At 35.5% G+C, this 19517-nt stretch overlaps 1 protein-coding gene, 1 non-coding gene and 1 pseudogene across 18 annotated transcripts in view; all 3 read right to left on the reverse strand.

Annotated features, from left to right (window-relative positions):
* BRAF (B-Raf proto-oncogene, serine/threonine kinase) overlaps positions 1 to 19517 on the reverse strand; it is a 178290-nt gene that overhangs the window by 63912 nt on the left and 94861 nt on the right. For 15 of the 17 annotated variants that reach the window (XM_059885958.1, XM_059885957.1, XM_059885959.1 and 12 more), the window contains 4 exons: positions 12607 to 12755; positions 11650 to 11769; positions 8885 to 9044; positions 2498 to 2534 (listed from right to left, as the gene is read on the reverse strand). In XM_059885958.1, coding sequence (XP_059741941.1) covers positions 2498 to 2534; positions 8885 to 9044; positions 11650 to 11769; positions 12607 to 12755 — 466 coding nt within the window. Of the gene's footprint in view, positions 1 to 997; positions 1118 to 2497; positions 2535 to 8884; positions 9045 to 11649; positions 11770 to 12606; positions 12756 to 19517 lie in introns of all 17 variants that reach the window. The other 2 variants (XM_059885966.1, XM_059885960.1) reach the window with 2 other exon arrangements.
* TRNAC-GCA (transfer RNA cysteine (anticodon GCA)) lies at positions 10521 to 10593 on the reverse strand. Its single transcript has one exon. It is a non-coding gene; the product is annotated as a tRNA-Cys (tRNA).
* On the reverse strand, positions 13059 to 13177 carry LOC112446483 (uncharacterized; annotated as a pseudogene).

Below are 19517 nucleotides of genomic sequence, written 5' to 3' on the forward strand. Positions count from 1 at the left end.
GGAGTATCTATTAACTACAATCCATATTCTGCCTTCCATTGATAATATTTCAACATCATGAAGCCTTAACTGTTTACCCAGGCTTCACAATCCTGATCTACTCAGTGCTGTACTGCATCACTTACTTTAATTACACTACTCAGTTCTCTATAACTTCCAGCCCATTCCATGGATTCTCTGAGAAAGTTGGGCAGAAAGAGCAAAAATCTGAAAACCATCATTCATTCAGAATAAGTAACAGACACTAGCAAAAACCAGTAAATATAATTCTTTAAAAATATTTAGAGCAAGACACTTGTCTAAATTTTGACTTAAATTTTTAAGAATTAGTTTAACCACTAGTTAAAGAATGGTAAAATAAAATGGATGGGTGAAATTATACTGCTACACTCTCCCCTCATATGAGAGCATAACTCAAAGTATCAATCTTAATTTTCTAAAGTATGCTAAAATACTTCAAATACATTACAGATCTTCTTTAAGTTCCCTAGTTTTGATATAAAATATACATGGCTTATGTTTAAAAAAAAAAAAAGAATACATATTACAAAAAGTCAAAGCCAAAAGTCTAATAAGAACTCATAATAGGGATTTCCATTTTTTAAAAACCAAAAAAATTGATATTAGCAACCATCAAGGTTATCACCTAAATGGATTAAAGTAAAAGAAATTCAGCTTGAAGAAAACCCTCCCCACATTATTTGCTGCCACCCCCTGAGTTTAGGAAATTATCAAGACCAAAAGTTAGTATTAACAAAAAACAAGATGGAAGTTTCAGCTCTTGCTTTTAAACATTTATGACAGACAGCACACAGAAAGCTTGTGGAAGTGAGTATGTGTGAGAAGCACATTCAGAGCACTCCAGCCAGGCCAAGCAGAAATTTAGCACTGAAAACTCTCACACTTACAAACACACTGTGAGGGTGAGACACAAACAGCATCTGTTGTTTATATTTAATTTGCTTTGGGTGAAAACAAGAAAGAAGAGCCCAACTACCTCTGAACACTGGGCCAGGCTCAAAATCAAACACTATTTCACTGGGGACAGAATGTAGGAGGGGACTGGGAGTCCGGGATTGGTATTTCCGAAGACAGCGCATCAGCTGGTTCAAAGGGGCTGTTAGAAGAGAAAGAGAGGAGCAGGCAAACACAGGAAGACAGACACAGAAGAAATGAAAGAAATCACGGGGAATAAATAAGATGAGTTGAAGCCTGCTTCACAAAATAATTATGGATGTTTAAAAAACTGCTTATTTTCATAAAATTCCAATCATTCTTTTAAAAGTGATTCATATAAAGGATAAATGCTGTTTGATTTTTGGTACTAAGCAGGCAATTTTTATGACTAAGTTAACTCTGTGATGCTAACGTGATGGCAACATTTAAATGCTGAATGTACTGGGCAAAATTATCAAAGCCACAGCTATTAAAGCATACGAAAGTCAAACTGGCAGCAACATTAATTGGTGGGTTCATGGAATAACAAACAGGAAAAAAAAACTTTTGTAACTATGTACTACATATAATAAATACTAAGTCCAGAGTACATAACACAGGCTTATTATTTTGGTAGGTCCACAAGTATATAGAAACATAAAAAAGATGGTTCATGCAACATTTGACATAAAGTATCTTTGCATCTGGGCTTAGATATTTTGAATATAAAGCAGGGTCACAGTGAAAAGACTGACTCTAAACAAAGTATGTGGGCACTGCAGGGCTTCCTTATTAAACAGACGACAGTTGAAGAGGGAAGCATAAAGGACCACCTGAAAGAAAATGTCAAGACTGTTTCAAACAGCATCTCTTACAAAAATCTTATGGGGATAAACTCTTATTTTAAAAAGTATTTTCTAAAATAATGTTTTGCTATGACCCCAATATTCACTGGGTGCCAGAGTAAACAGCTGATAAAAATTCTTTAAGAAATCTCCATTCGATCTCTCATTTGCTTATTTTATTTATTGGACTAGTAAGAGGGGAACTGGGCTTTTCTATTAGGAGTCCACGCTATAAAATTTATCTTCCAGGGCCTTCTAGAAAGCTGAAGGGAAGTAGTTGACAGTGTCTATCAAACTGACAAGCTGTAGCAGGTAATCCCAGGGATTCTCCCCAAGAATGATTTAAGAAGTCAAGTTTTAACTGACTGTAAAAAAACCTGATTGCTCAGTCTTTAAGTATTAGTGGAGATAGGAATAAAATGGGTAAAATGATTTGATAAAAACATTAAAAAATTGTAGATGTCACATTTAAGACTCCCTTTTATGTCCTCTCTTTTTCTCTGTTTCTGGAGTTAAAATTTAAAATCAGTTAAAATTTTATTAGAGATAAATGATAATTACTAAAGAAAAGCAAACAATTTTTTATTTTTCTCTACATATTTTTCTCTGTGTCTGTGTTTCATGAAAGAAGCAAATATAAAGGAGACAAGCAGCAAAGCAATTGCATTCTTCCCGGGGTGTTTTTTTGTTTGTTTTAAATTGAAATCACTACTTACCTCCATCACTACGAAACCCTTGGTCTCTAATCAAGTCCTACAAATAGATAATAATGTATACTTAATCAAAGCATATGATAAAAAAGCAACAACATTTTATTTTCCACTAAGCATTAACAGAAAGGTGAATTCAAAATAATACCTGTCTTATAAATTACTTCACAAAACAGAAAGAATATGAAATTAACTAGTGAACATGATAAAATAAAAACTTTGAAACACCTGCCAACCTAACCCTAGACTGAAGGGTTTAGTCCTGATCAAATGCTGAAATCCATTTCAGGCCATTTAAAACCAATGGCTGCATTAATGCTCAAAAACATTCTACTGGCACATATTAAGAGCCATAAAATGTTCATACCCTTTGATCCTGTAATTCCACTTCTGGGAATTTTTCCTAAAGAAATAATTCATAAGAAAAAATGATATGCACAAAGATGTTTAGTGCAACATTATCCATTATACTAAAAAATAATTATTTCCCTATTTTAGGCATACTGACATTTTAGGCATATTGACATATTGGTTAAGTAAATTACAGTGTGTCAATTTAGAACATATTATGCAGCTACTAAAACAGTTATGAAATTTGAATCATGAAACATGTTTATAATTAAAAAAGGATACAAAATTAAGTGTACACTGATATGATCTTAAGAATATAAATGTTTAAGGACACACTAGAAGGGAAACATTTTTTTAGTTGTCTTTATTATTAAAATACAGCTTTTTATAACAGACATTGTGAGGCAGGGCAGTGGGGGAGGAGTCTACTGGCAATGTAGTGCAATTTGGACCAATTTGGACTTTGACAGAACTTAGTTTACCCAGTATAACTGATGACTGACCTACCCCAAATGTCTCTAAATATGCCCAAAGGCTTATAAGCTAAAACAAGAGAAGATTCTTTACAGATGCATTTCTGCCATGTTCAATGTACTATAAAAAACCTTTACCATTTTATACAGAATAATCAACAAATATCTGCAAATAAGGTGCTAAGTATTAGTGGTTGTATGACTACCAATAAATATAAAATCATGGTGGTCTCACTAACTTTGAGTTCTTGACAGCTTATCATCTAAGAAAGATATACAAACATAGAAATTACATAAAAATAAGAGCTTAAGAAAACAATAAAAAAAAAGGTGCCAAAGTTGCTTAATTAATTGCCAAATAAACAGTATATGTAAAAAGATTCTTGGTGCAACATAAGTTCAAAGGATAAAGAAATAACTATAGAACTTGGTCACTGGTGAAGCATTTGAAGAAGTTAATCTAAGAGCTGGAGTTTGAGCGGTAGATAGGATGCAGAAAAGCAGAGGTGGAATTCCCTGGTGGTCCAGGACTCTGAGCTTTCACTGCTGAGAGCTGGGGTTTAAGCCCTCATCAGGGAAGTACAATCCCATAAGCTGAGCAGTGCTGCCAAAAAAAAAAAGAAAGGCCTTCTGGACAACCTTCTGCTAATAACCACCATAAGCTTGTATTTTCCGATCTTAAATATGTTCTTAAAGCTCTCTGACAATCTTTTTTTATGTGATCTAGGTTAAACAGGACCTTCTAGTATTCCAATACTGGCTATTTCAAACTTTCCCCCAATTTCCTATGGTTCCTTTCCTAATTACTGCTCTTCCCCTTTTTAGCAGGATAGAGAAAACAGAAGCTATCAAAGAACATTCTGTTCTGTCTCTATATCTACAAACACCTGCATAATATTAGCTATAATTTCTGAATTCTTTTTTTGTGCCAAGAATGATAATCACTACAAGGGGCAGACACTGTTAGCTCCATGGTTAGGTCATCTGCCCACGGTCTCTCTGTCTCTAGAGAGTTCAGAGGCAGCTATGTTCACCTTTAACTCCTCGAGCCTGGCGGGCTGCCGTCTCTGGGGTCGCACAGAGTCAGACACGACTGAAGCGACTTAGCAGCAGCACAGCAGCAGCCCCTGAGGAACATCACTTCCAAGTTCAAGGAATTTTTATTTACTACCTTAATTACTCCTTCTCTTGTTCTTTTGAACCTCTCTCTTTACTTGCTTCTTCCCCTCAAGTTACAAGTATGCTCAAGTCTCTCACATGATTCTGCTTCAGTCTATGGCTTTCATCATTCCTTGGTAGCCAAGCTTCTCAAATCTGGCACTCAATCCCACATTTTTACCAGCTTTTGCTCTCCTCCACTAGACCTCTAAAACAGCTCTTAATGACATCAAAATGACACTGTAATTGTCCAGTTCAATAGTTATATTGAATACATTTGAGTCTCAATGACAACTGCCATCAACTACTTCAGCATTCTTGAAGTCCCCATTTCTCCCTTTGGCTTCTTCAACACCACTTTCTCTTACTTGTTTGAAGCTAAATTTAGGAAGAGGAGCCTATAATGGAGACAGACAAAGATAGTCTCTGCTTATATCTCAAAAGTTAATGATCACTAGGGTTGCATTTCTACCATCATTTACATCCATGACTTTAACACAAATAGGCTAATTATTTCTAAATGTGTATCTCTACTCAAGGTCTTTATTTCAACTGGTACTGGACTTCTAAACCAGTAAAGATGCACAGACATCTTCAAGTCAGTATGTCCAAAATAAAAGTTAACATTTTCATTCCTACAAACCCTGTTCTTCCCTAGGCATTTCTATCTTAATGAATCAAATAAATACTATGTATACACCTAAGGCAGAGAATTCTAGGCATTGTCTTTTTTTATCTCTCATCTCCCACTTCTCTCCTTTACTACTAGATAGAACAGCAATTGCCTATAAGAAGAATGGCCAGGTTTTACCCCATTTCAATCATTTACCACCTGTGTGATCTGGAAAAAGTTTCTTGACAACTCTAAATCTAATTTTCTTAACAGTAAAAGAAGGAAAATAATAGTACTTAACTCACAAGTGTTTATGAGGATGGAATAAGAAATTTTATGTACTTGGTAAAGGACCTAGCACATAGTAAGCATGCCATTTACAGTATCAATCCTAACAACCACGTCTATCAAATCTCTCACTAATTCAAAAGATTTTTCTAAAGTAAAGAGCTGACCACTTTCTTTCCCACTCAGTTTACTGGACCCTTCACTATCAACTACTACAGAGACCTCAGAATAATACATGTCATCTTCCCTACAATATCAAGTATTAATTACATCCCACATAAAGGTACTTCCATACTTCTGCACATACCATTTCCTTAACAAATGTTCTTCCTTCTTAAAACCCCTAACACTAGGTACTTAATAAATCCCTACTCCTTCATATTCATTGTTCATCTTCTACAATCTGGCTTAAATGTTATCTCTTCTCTGCTAAACTTGACTGTCTTTAATCAGGTAGAGTTCATCCCCTTCTATAAACCATCATTGTATATTTTTGTGTTTATTTATTTATATGTCTGATTCATCCATTAGACCGTGATCTCCCTGAGGGCAAAGACTGTATGCTAATTCATCTTAATTCCCTATTCTGATACAGTGCCTATCCCACAGTAAATATTAAATTTGGTTTACTGGAATAATAAATGATAAATAATGACTGAAACTGAATGAGATGACTGAAATTGAATGAAATGCTAAAAGGTTTATATTTTATAATCAATGGGAAGTAAACAAAAGTTTTATAACAAAGGAACAGATGGTGATTGAAGTCTTACAATAAATAATAAAACAAATAAAACCCTATTCTGACAGTAGCAATAAAGAATGTAAATGGACAGAGAAATCAATGGCAGGAAATTTATATAGCAGATTAATGTCATAAGTAGTTCAAGTGAAGAAATATGGGCCCAAATGGTGGTAGAAAAAACAAATTTGAGATACATATCAAAAGGAAAGGTGATATCTTATGACTATTTGCTTATGGGGAAGATGAAACAGAAAGATGTAAACATGACACTCCAAATGTTCAAGCCCAAGAGAACAGGAGAATCTTAGGAACACTAAGATATAAAGAGAAATAGTCTAAAAGAATGTTACTTTTGAAAGTAAATACAAAGTTTACAACTTTGAACATACTGACAATAGATCTAACCTAGAAATAAGATTTGATTTCATATTTCATAAAATCCTCTTATTCATTTATTTCCCTCTCCTCCTTTTTTCCCCCTTTGTATGTGGGTCTAGGCAGATGGAAGAAGACCGTTTTAGCTGAGAAAAATTGGTATTAAGAAAAGGCTACTTTAAATAAATCCAACAAAATCAGAAAAAAAATTTCATAGCAAAAAGTAGGAAGAAAGTCTGACTTGGGAATGTATCTTGAAAAATGAAATTAAGATTGATAAAAAGTTTATTTTCATTTACTTCAACAAAAATATTAAGTTATAATGTCAACAATATGCTAATTCTTAGAATTAATACAGAGGGAATCAAGGTTTTGTTGGCCATAATATCAAACTTACAATAACATAAACTGAAACTCTCAATTTAATATTCATCTTTCACATCACAATCAATCATTTCTATAAAAATTTTAAAGGATTTCTTCAGTTCCCTCAATGCCTCCATCAATCCTTCGATATTTAATTCATTTTCTTTAGAAAAGCCTGTTCTCTTGTCATCCTTTAGACACTTACTCTCTTTTACTGTTAACTGGACTAATTTAATTCTGCTGTATCCTTATTTCCCAGTGGCTTTTCATTATCTTCAATAAATCCTTAAAATCTTTTTGTTGTTGTCAGACTAGCAATCAGTCTGCTTTATTTTTTCATAGCAATGTTGGATAATGATGAAAAGGGGCTGGAATGCAAGCTAGTATTAAACTGGGAGGGAGGAATATGTGGGTGGAGACTTATTAGGGGAGTCTGTTAATTAGTGAATATTTTCCTGTTAGGATAATTTTGGCTCCTTTACTCAACCTTATGAGGACTCACAGAAGGAATGCCTGTATAACGAGAACATTAGGCTCATTAGAGAACAACAGGCTGTCCTCTAGCATACACATGACCCCTCAGTAATTTCAGTATCCTGCTTATCTGGGTAAACAGTTTCAGATTTCTTTTTAAATACGATTACTTCCCAATGCAAACAAATTTGGTAGCTTTTTCTGTTGCTTATTACATTCAAGATTAAGGATAACCCACATTTTTTATTCTAAAGTACAAATTATGGGAGAAATGATCCTGACCCCACCACAGCTCAGATGTCAAGGGCTCTTTATTCTCTTCAGGAATTTGGTTATCAGGATGATACAGTAGAATGAACCAGTCCTTTTGGAGTGATCCTGTGTATGTCATCTTTTTTTCTCAACCCTTCCTTCCCTTTTGTCTATATCTGGAACTAGCAAAATACAATGGGCTGGCCACCCGCTTTACTGAAGTTTATTGGAATAAAGCCTCACCTGTTTGTTTAAAATGTACTTATTATCTGTGGTTGTTTTCACACTAGTGACAGAGCTCAACAGTTGTCTTTAGAGACTGCAAGATCCACAAGCCTAAAATATTTACCATCTGGCCCTTTAAGAGTTTGCTGACCCTTGGTCTATACTATGGGAAATAGACCTCTGCTTTGTCTTCTAAGCCTTTTATTAATACAAATGTTTTTTGATGACCTCTTAAGTTAGGTCATCATGTAATAATTCCTATTTTAGGGAACTATATTGGGAATGGTTTTTGCTGTCCAGAAGTCAAGGTTAAACTGAAGAAGTGACACTAAGGTTCATAATTAACTTCCAGTGTGTAACATAAACTAGAAAAGGAAAAAAATTCAAGAGTGATCAGCCAGAAGTAGCTAAAATAATTGATTTGTATAGAGACGGAGTACAATGGTATACTCAAGAAAGTAAAGAAGGTAAACAGTAGCTTTGCATGAGAAGTACATAAAGTAATGATTAGTCCTTAAGCGTTATTTAACTCAAAGCTGAACTTTTAGAAATTTAGGTAAAGACTTCACATTGAAATATGCAAGTATATTCTTATTTTTTCTATACCTTCAAATGGGTCAAGTGGATTGATTATCTGTTAAATAAATGAAAATAAGACTTTTACAGAAGTGTCATAAGGAAAAAACCAATGAGAATAACTCTATACTTTGGTACTAGTTAAATATTTTATGCCAGCAGAGAAGATGACAAGGCTTTTCTGATCTGTAATTCATGAAAAGTCTGTTACTTATACTAACTGTGATAAATGAAACATGGCACTTATTTCTGATCTATATTATAAATCTATATTAAAAATATACACAAAAAGATTAAAATTAACTCAATTTATTGAGAGAGGGAGTGGGAGAGAGGGGAGAGAGAGAGACACAGACAGACACTAACTTCGAGAGAGAGAGAAAACTTAATTTACAAAACAGCTGACAGAACCAGATTCCCCAGTCTGTGATCCAAAAAAACAGCAGAAAAATAAACACACTTGAATTTTCTACATTCGAACACTGCTGGATACTTACATCAATATTGACGGGTTCTATTGTGTTTATATGCACATTTGGAGCTGATGAGGACCGGTCTCGTTGTCCAAACTGATTTCGATGATCTTCATCTGCTGGTCGGAAAGGCTGTGGAATTGGAATGGATTTTGAAGGAGATGGACTGGTGAGAATTGGGGGCCTGGAAAAGTCAAGTGATTGGAAGATAAGATTTAGAGCAACTTTCTAGAAAGAATAACATAGAAAAATGAATAAAGATTTTGTTTTCATAATCTTAAATAAAACCTTAAAATAAAGGCAATGGCAGTAATGGCTTTTAAAAGAAGTAGTTTAAAAAACTGATACATGCTTACAACTAATACCAACAAAGCTGCTTTGCTCAAGCAGACCCTCCACGAAGTATCAATGATAAGAATACTGATTTTATTCAGATAACTCCAGAGAAATCTTCAAATGGCTAGAAATTACCTGTGGTTAATCAGCTGAAGAAACTCTTGTTCTTTAACATTATACAAAAATGTTCTAAGTACACACTGACTGAATAATGTCTGCTAATTATTTCTATCTTTGCCATTTCTTGATGAAGTTACTAAGATGAAATTTTTATGGGAAGTATTAGGAAATCATAAATCTTTTAAAACCACACATGTGTATTTCAGGTATCTGTTGCTTTATACAAGATGTATCTATTGCTTTATACAAGAGGTAAATTAAAATCTTGAACAAAAATGGCAAAAATAATTTCCAAATTCAAAAGATGATTCTCAGAGTGTCAATCTCTCATAGTTTGAAATGTTTACTATGCCCAATAATTGATACAAGATGCACAGAAGAATAATATATTAAACCTTAAAGCAAATTTTCTAAAAACTGCTTTTTGATGAAACTGACAGACTGACCTATTTTGGTAGTGTAGATAAATAACAAAGTCTATGATCTCTCACTGCCCCCAAAATGAAGCTGGCATTCACAGAGCACATTAAAGTTTTGAGAATAGATTGTAAACACCCATGAGAAGTCTATGTTCTTCAGAAAGAATATCCAAGGGAGCTGAGAAGTGAGTACCACTTGATTGATGAGGTGCGACTCAGTGAGCTCCGTCAGGACCAATGAATGATTCAATGCTAACAGCTTCTCTTCAGAGATTGGTTATTGTTGCACCCCATCTTATGCAAACTCTGAAACTTATCAGCAGTATCAAGTGGTTAATAAGACAGCCAGAAAGACAGCTGAGGGAATAAAAAGACATTTTTGAGAGAGAGTTTAAAGAAGAATGAGAAGAAAATATAGTTTTGGACCAGATGAAGGTCGGAAGAGCCAAAAAAGTCAACTTGTGACAACAAGCTTCTAAATAAAATATATTACTAGAATCTGAACCATACCAACTTATGAGTTTTACTTCTTTGAAGCATCCTTTTAAAAGGGTAGGGAAAGAAATTTTAACTTTAACTGTTCATATTAACTAAATGAATCCACTTAGAACTGAAATAAAAATAATCGCTCTACTGGTCCTTTTTATTATGATTGAAGTGAAGTGAAGTCGCTCAGTCGTGTCTGACTCTTTGCGACCCCATGGACTGTAGCCTACCAGGCTCCATCCATGAGATTTTCCAGGCAAGAATACTGGAGTGAGTTGCCACTTCCTTCTCCAGAGGATCTTCCTGACCCAGGGATCGAACCTGGGTCTCCTGCACTGCAGGCAGATGCTTTACCGTCTGAGCCACCAGGGAAACAGGGTTTTATTATGATTAATTGATTAATTTTTAGTTTGTGACAAAGCTGTCTCTGTTTTTGCTTTAGACAGCCAATAACAGGCTTTGGCAAGGGATTTTGGGAGGAGGTAAACAGAATTTTAAAATGACAGCTTTCAGAAACTTTTGAAACATGCACTGGCTTTTCTAAATACTTAGAGGCTAATTTAAAGTCTCAAGGCAGTAACACAGTTTATGTCATAACTTAAAAGTAGAAAAAGCCTGAACTAACTACAACTGTAGAGGGCAGTCTAATTAATATAATTGATCTGGTGTAGTGACAGCAAGTCATTCTCGAAACTTAATAATAAATGAAGACTATGACAGCAACATGTAGCACCTAAGTCAGAAATGTGTATGCAAAGGACACTGGTCTTTACGTAGGAAAAACAAAAATCTGGATTAAATCTTATAAATATTATTATCCAATCTAAAGAAAATGGATAAACTAGAAAATGAAGATAAGCTGTTTCTGTCCTTCTCTTCTCCCCCTACCCCTCTGGTCCCACCATCGCTACTGTGCTTTTATCTCCTGAGCTCATTCAGACTCTGGAATTCTTTATGGTCCAGTTCAAATCCCACTTTCTTGATTAAATGTTCACTACTCTGTCTCACTATTCTCTTTTGTAAACATTGCAATATTTATCACATAGTTTAAAATAATATATCATAAATTGTAGATTATAATTATATATTAGCTTAAAACTGTTGGCCATTATCTCCTGCGTCAATGGTTTTTTCTAAATGGGAATCATATACTTCTGTATCTGATATTAAAAATAAAGCAAGCACAAGGCAGGGACTCTAAATTATTTGTTGCTTGATTTTTTCCAAGTATGGTCCTACAACAGTCTATGTCAGTTTTAACCCTCTGTGTCTGTACCAAATGTATGACAGGTGTGATGAGTTACCTGAAAAAAAAGTCCTTAATTTAATGACCCAAATGTTGGAAATGTTTCTAGGCAACTAAAAGTTAAAAAAAAAGAAAAATCAGCTCAAGTAGCATGTCACTGAACAGCAGGAATCAAATCATACCCAATAGAATCGGAGGGGGGTGCAGAAGGGGATGAGCCACATGGAAGGGTAGTCTCTGCTAAGGAGGCCTCCTCCTGTGGTATTGGGTGGTGTTCAAAGAACTTGGAGACAAACAGCAAACTGTGAGGCAAAAACAAAAACAAAACAAAACAAACCTAACTTGTGCAAAACCCAGAAGCTTCATACACCAGAATACATTAAAGAATTAACAAAAATTTCTGAGCTCAAATTGCATTTTCAGGAAAGACTGCTAAATTCAATTAGCTGTATTTCTGTCTGATAGCTTAGGGTAAAAAATTATACTCGACTTTCAAAGACAAGCTCAGAATCTAAAACTAATTGTTCTATATAGCAAATTTCTACATAGTAGAGAGGAAAAATTATGCTTTATGGTTAAGGAATTAGAAGAAAATGTATCTATTGCTAAAAGATTACATTATTATCATGTACTTTAAACTACTGAGTGGAACTCTCCCTAATTCCAGTGATCATAAAGTAAGACCTTAATAGCAGTAGTGACAATACACACAAAAAGATTAAAATTAACTCAATATATTGAGAGAGGGAGTGGGAGAGAGGGGAGAGAGAGAGACACAGACACTAACTTCGAGAGAAAACTTAATTTACAAAACAGCTGACAGAACCAGACTCCCCAATCTGTGGTCCAAAAATATAATAGTTAATTTAAACACTCAAAAACCATCTAAAAGTGGTATCTATCGGGAAGAGATCTTATATTAATTAAAACAGAATATGAAACATAAATGAAATGTACAGCAGACCAGAATTATAATCTGAAAGAGAAGTACTGGCTACACTACTGTCTAGCCAAACCTCAAAAAATTCCCTGTAACAACTCTTCTGTAAAGCAAACATCCACAGATTCTAAGACATACTAGTTTCACATTAAGAAAAGTTAAATGTAAAGTGGCAAAAAAATTTTTTTTGATTACTTACTCTAGTTGGTCATAATTAACACACATCAGTGGAACCTCTGTACTACAACGCTGGTGAAATTTATAACCACATGTTTGACAGCGGAATCCCTGGAAAAGCAGCTTTCTACAGAAGTCACAAAATGCTAAGGTGAAAAAAGTTTTCCGTACCTGCAAAGTAAAACATCATGGAGGATTCTGTAAGAATCTCTTTAGAAATCAACCTATTTACTCTTTTGTTTAAAATAACAAATTTTTACTATGTTTGTGTTAGTCACTCAGTCATGTCCGACTCTTTGCGACCCCACGGACCATAGACTGCCAGGCTCCTCCGTCCATGGGATTCTCCAGACAATAATACTGGAGTGGGTAGTCATTCTCTTCTCCAGGCGATCTTCCCAACCCAGGGATCGAACCCAAGTCTCTTGCATTGCAGGCGGATTCTTTTACCGTCTGAGCCATCAGGGAAGCCCAAGCCTATAGCACCTGGTATTCCTAGGCACTCTCCCATCCAAGTACTAACCAGGCTCAACCCTGCTTAGCTTCCGAGATCAGATGAGCTCTGGCGCATTCAGGGTGGTATGGCTGTAGACTTACTATGTTTACATCATGAGAAACGACTTAACCATGAAGAGTTTAAAACGAAACCAGGGGGTTCAAGGTAACAGATGGACTACATGAATTTATCTCCCACCCACTGTTCAATTAAACTCAGAAGTCAAGAAGATGGGAGATAAATGAAAGACTAGAAACTAATTTCAAGCTTTACTATATAAAAGTAAGAGTACAGGAGAAGGAAGTAACAGAGGTGAAAGAAAGAGTAAGTGTACACTTGAATAATTCTACAAAGGAGTTAAGAGATGCTTATTGGTGTTGACACAAGAAAAAATAGCATGCTTAAAGTTACAAAGGTGTGGAACAGAGGAACCAAAAAACCCACAAAAACCAAAAACACTTCCAAGGAGGAGAGGAAAGAGGGGGAAAGGCTGTCATGTTACAGATGATCTAATTTCCAATGGAACTGGGAATCAGTAAATAATGTCTAAAACTGATAAAGAAGTTGTGATCTTAAGTTATTATTCAGTAACATGAAAAGAATCACTAGAAGAGCTTAAAACAGAAACCATTAAAAGTTAAGAATGTAATTATGTTGAATTGGTTCATAGAGCTTTTCAAGTCTACTATATCCTTCTACTTTTCTATCTATTCAATTGATTTTTGAGAGTTTGATATTGAAACTCCAACTAAAAATCTTAATTTATCTACTTAAGAAATAATTGTAATATATAGTAGAACTATATGTAACCTTGTTCTGTATTTTCCAAGTCTCCTATGTCTTTTTTCAAATTTAAAAAAGAAAGGAGAAGGCTATCTTTTCACCTTGCTAATAGTTTCCTTTGATGTGCAGAAGCTTTTAAGTTTAATTAGGTCCCATTTGTTTATTTTTGCTTTTATTTCCAATATTCTGGGAGGTGGGTCATAGAGGATCCTGCTGTGATGTATGTCTGAGAGTGTTTTGCCTATGTTCTCCTCTAGGAGTTTTATAGTTTCTGGTCTTACGTTGAGATCTTTAATCCATTTTGAGTTTATTTTTGTATATGGTGTTAGAAAGTGTTCTAGTTTCATTCTTTTACAAGTGGTTGACCAGATTTCCCAGCACCACTTGTTAAAGAGATTGTCTTTAATCCATTGTATATTCTTGCCTCCTTTGTCAAAGATAAGGTGTCCATATGTGCGTGGATTTATCTCTGGGCTTTCTATTTTGTTCCATTGATCTATATTTCTGTCTTTGTGCCAGTACCATACAGTCTTGATAACTGTGGCTTTGTAGTAGAGCCTGAAGTCAGGTAGGTTGATTCCTCCAGTTCCATTTTTCTTTCTCAAGATCGCTTTGGCTATTCGAGGTTTTTTGTATTTCCATACAAATTGTGAAATTATTTGTTCTAGCTCTGTGAAGAATACCATTGGTAGCTTGATAGGGAATGCACTGAATCTATAAATTGCTTTGGGTAGTATACTCATTTTCACTATACTGATTCTTCCAATCCATGAACATGGTATATTTCTCCATCTATTAGTGTCCTCTTTGATTTCTTTCACCAGTGTTTTATAGTTTTCTATATATAGGTCTTTAGTTTCTTTAGGTAGATATATTCCTAAGTATTTTATTCTTTTCGTTGCAATGGTGAATGGAATTGTTTCCTTAATTTCTCTTTCTGTTTTCTCATTATTAGTGTATAGGAATGCAAGGGATTTCTGTGTGTTGATTTTATATCCTGCAACTTTACTATAATCATTGATTAGTTCTAGTAATTTTCTGGTGGAGTCTTTAGGGTTTTCTATGTAGAGGATCATGTCATCTGCAAATAGTGAGAGTTTTACTTCTTCTTTTCTGCAAATGAAGCAACCAACAAACAACTAATCTCAAAAATATACAAGCAACTCCTACAGCTCAACTCCAGAAAAATAAATGACCCAATCAAAAAATGGGCCAAAGATCTAAATAGACATTTCTCCAAAGAAGACATACAGATGGCTAACAAACACATGAAAAGATGCTCAACATCACTCATTATCAGAGAAATGCAAATCAAAACCACTATGAGATACCATTTCACACCAGTCAGAATGGCTGCGATCCAAAAGTCTACAAATAATAAATGCTGGAGAGGGTGTGGAGAAAAGGGAACCCTCTTACACTGTTGGTGGGAATGCAAACTAGTACAGCCACTATGGAGAACAGTGTGGAGATTCCTTAAAAAACTGGAAATAGAACTGCCTTATGATCCAGCAATCCCACTGCTGGGCATACACACCGAGGAAACCAGAAGGGAAAGAGACACGTGTACCCCAATGTTCATCGCAGCACTGTTTATAATAGCCAGGACATGGAAGCAACCTAGATGTCCATCAGCAGATGAATGGATAAGAAAGCTGTGGTACATATACACAATGGAGTATTACTCAGCCATTAAAAAGAATACATTTGAATCAGTTCTAATGAGGTGGATGAAACTGGAGCCTATTATACAGAGTGAAGTAAGCCAGAAGGAAAAACACCAATACAGTATACTAACGCATATATATGGAATTTAGAAAGATGGTAACGATAACCCTGTATACGAGACAGCAAAAGAGACACTGATGTATAGAACAGGCTTATGGACTCTGTGGGAGAGGGAGAGGGTGGGAAGATTTGGGAGAATGGCATTGAAACATGTAAAATATCATGTATGAAACGAGATGCCAGTCCAGGTTCAATGCACGATGCTGGATGCTTGGGGCTGGTGCACTGGGATGACCCAGAGGGATGGTATGGGGAGGGAGGAGGGAGGAAGGTTCAGGATGGGGAACACATGAGAAATAAAGGAATAAAAAATTAAAAAAAAAAAGAAAGAAAGAAAGAAATATATACCCAAATAAATGTTTTTTTAAATTATTTAAAAAAAAAAAAAAAGAAAGGAGAAATAAAAGTAAAAGAATGATTTCCTCTATAGAGTGGCATTAAAGGCTAATAAGGGTTGGGGCAACCCCTTTGCACTATTTTAAAAACTATATACACTTGATTAAAATGTAATATACTTTGATTAAAGTGTTAAAAAAGTTACAAAAGAAAAAAAACTAGTTTATAATTAAAATTATATGAAAATCAGATTAACCCTACCTAAACTTGTTAACTTAGGACAAAAGATCGAACATCACTTAAAAGATGGTAAGAACTATGTTTAACAAATTATCAGTTTGTTAGAGGATCAGAACCCCTCAATGCATCTGTGAACATTCCTCTATGTGATGCTTACAGAGCAACATGTAGGAACTCCATGTCAGAAGGCAAACGTGTCACATAAACAGAACTGTGCTAGGGAGGTTCTATCTTGGTAATGGACAAAACCAGAAACTGTTTACTACCATTTGGTTTGTGTATGTAATAAGCAGAAAACATAAGAAGGATAAGTAAATGACAAATGTTAACAACTGCTATTTGGGAGTGATGAGAGCATAGGTCACTCTATTTTGTCCTTTTTTTTTCTGTATATTCTCAAGTTTTCAGACAACATTAATCACACACAATAATAAGAAAAATACACTGTGATCCAGGATACAGTTGTATTCTTATAATATTACTCTATATATAATGCACATCAGAATTTCTAATCCATTCTATTACATATAAATTCTTTTCATGATCCATTAAATTGATTTCAATACTCACTTTATAAACCTCTTCAATAAACACATATTTAACAGGATAAAATGTTATTAAAAGAAATGTTTCATAGAAAATGGTACCTTGGCATATCATCCATTCTGGCTTTTTGAGAATATTTAGACAAACTATTTAGATAATTTTAAGAGTAGCTCTTGCTTTCTTCACATTCTGGCTATGGATCAAGTTACAGAAGACATAAAAAGGCAACTAACTGATTTTAGCTTTGTTCCTTTTCCATTTGTCTCTGGATATACAAGCAGTAAGAAAAAGCTTTTAAAATATTTATGTGGCTATTATTTACTAAAGCAAGCATCTTTTTATACTTGAGCATAATCTCTGGAAATTAGAGCACAGAAAAATATAAATTGTATTCATAGGAATCACCATTTTATAGTCATCTTATCTTTTTTGCTACATACTCATACTTTCAATTGCCTAATAATCTGTTTCATGAAGCCCTAATTTCTCTTCCTTCTTTAATCTAGTCGATTGCAGTCTTTCTTCCTGTCACTAACATACTTGAAAACTATGCATAACTGATTGTTTCTGTATGTAAAGGAAGTGGGAGAAAAAGAGAAGGAAGGGAGAAAGGAGGGAAGCAGAAAGGAGAAAATATGGGTATGCATTTGAGCATAAACTGAGTGACATATACCTCTGTATGTACACCTTTGTTTATAAGCAGCTACAGGAAGATATATCTTTTCTTTTGGGCCACAACTTATGCTTATTTTGGAATTTGAGACATGAATGGTAAACTCATGTGGGCCATAGAACAGGCAGTTTGCATGCATTGATTTGTAAGGTGTGGGGCTGTCTGAAGTTAGCATCTATGTAAAATGGGAAGGTCTAGACCCATGGCATCTGTTTCTAATCTTGCTTCTCTACCTTTCCTGCCTCCTCCACCCCATCCATTCCCAAGGATTCCTGGGATACATGTAAATGCTGAAGGAATCGCCTTTGTAACAGACTATGAAACCAGGGGGCATAAGCAGCCTTCCTCCCATAGCCAAGGAAATTCAGAACACAGAAGCAGAGAGAGGAATTCTTTCCCTTTCTAAGCAGAACACAGGCTTACTCTTGTTTCTATATGACACTAAGAGCAATTGTTCAAAACCACAAATCTAACTAATCACACTGCTCCCTTGCCTATAATAGTGATTAAATTTCCAATGATTTTAGGGAAAAGTCCAAATCTTCAACACAGCATACAAGGACTCACATGAGCTTATTCCACCAGTATACATGCTACACTGTAACATCCGCCTCTCCAAGTATGTAGCCTCCATTCTAAACTTCTCTCAAATCTGAAAGGGTAACATGCTTTCTTGCTGTTCCCTTTGTCTAGCTAGTCTTCCTTTCACTCATCTTTGCTCATCCACCAGGTTTTAGGTTTGATAATTCTTCCTTTGGGAAAATTTCCTGACTCCTCAAAAGCCAGGTTAGAAATCTCTATTCTGTGTATCTATTGTACTTCAATGGAGAAGGAAATGGCAACCCACTTCAGTATTCTTGCCAGGAGAATTCCATGGACAGAGGGGCCAGTCCATGGGGTTGCAAAGACTTGGACACAACTAAGCAACTAACACACACAGCACTTTAAACATATACAGTAATTAAGAGTCTTTATGAAAATTCTTAATTAAAACATTTATTCTAGGAATCTCTATTCTGTGTATCTATAGCACTTTCAGTTCAGTTCAGTCGCTCAGTCGTGTCTGACTCTTTGCGACCCCATGAATTGCAGCACGCCAGGCCTCCCTATCACCAATTCCTGGAGTTGACTCAAACTCACATCCATCGAGTCAGTGATGCCATCCAGGCATCTCATCCTCTGCCGTCTCCTTCTCCTCCTGCCCCCAATCCCTCCCAGGATCAGAGTCTTTTCCAATGAGTCAACTCTTCTCATGAGGTGGCCAAAGTACTGGAGTTTCAGCTTCAGGATCATTCCTTCCAAAGAACACCCAGGACTGATCTCCTTCAGAATGGACTGGTTGGATCTCCTTGCAGTCCAAAGGACTCTCAAGAGTCTTCTCCAACACCACAGTTCAAAAGCATCAATTCTTCTGCACTCAGCTTTCTTCACAGTCCAATTCTCACGTCCATACACGGCCACTGGAAAAACGATAGCCTTGACTAGACGGACCTTTGTTGGCAAAGTAATGTCTCTGCTTTTGAATATGCTATCTAGGTTGGTCATAACTTTCCTTCCAAGGAGTAAGTGTCTTTTAAAATTTCATGGCTGCAGTCACCATCTGCAGTGATTTTGGAGCCCCCCAAAATAGAGTCTGACACTGTTTCCACTGTTTCCCCATCTATTTCCCACGAAGTGATGGGACTAGATGCCCTTGATCTTAGTTTTCTAAATATTGAGCTTTAAGCCAACTTTTTCACTCTACTCTTTCACTTTCATCAAGAGGCTTTTTAGTTCCTCTGCACTTTCTGCCATAAGGGTGGTGTCATCTGCATATCTGAGGTTATTGATATTTCTCCCGGCAATCTTGATTCCAGCTTGTGCTTCTTCCAGTCCAGCGTTTCTCATTATGTACTCTGCATAGAAGTTAAATGAGCAGGGTGACAATATACAGCCTTGACGTACTCCTTTTCCTATTTGGAACCAGTCTGTTGTTCCATGTCCAATTCTAACCGTTGCTTCCTGACCTGGATATAGGTTTCTCAAGAGGCAGGTCAGGTGGTCTGGTATTCCCATCCCTTTCAGAATTTTC

Source organism: Bos taurus, chromosome 4 (genome assembly GCF_002263795.3).
Source record: "Bos taurus isolate L1 Dominette 01449 registration number 42190680 breed Hereford chromosome 4, ARS-UCD2.0, whole genome shotgun sequence".
In the NCBI taxonomy this organism is placed as follows: Eukaryota; Metazoa; Chordata; class Mammalia; order Artiodactyla; family Bovidae; genus Bos; species Bos taurus.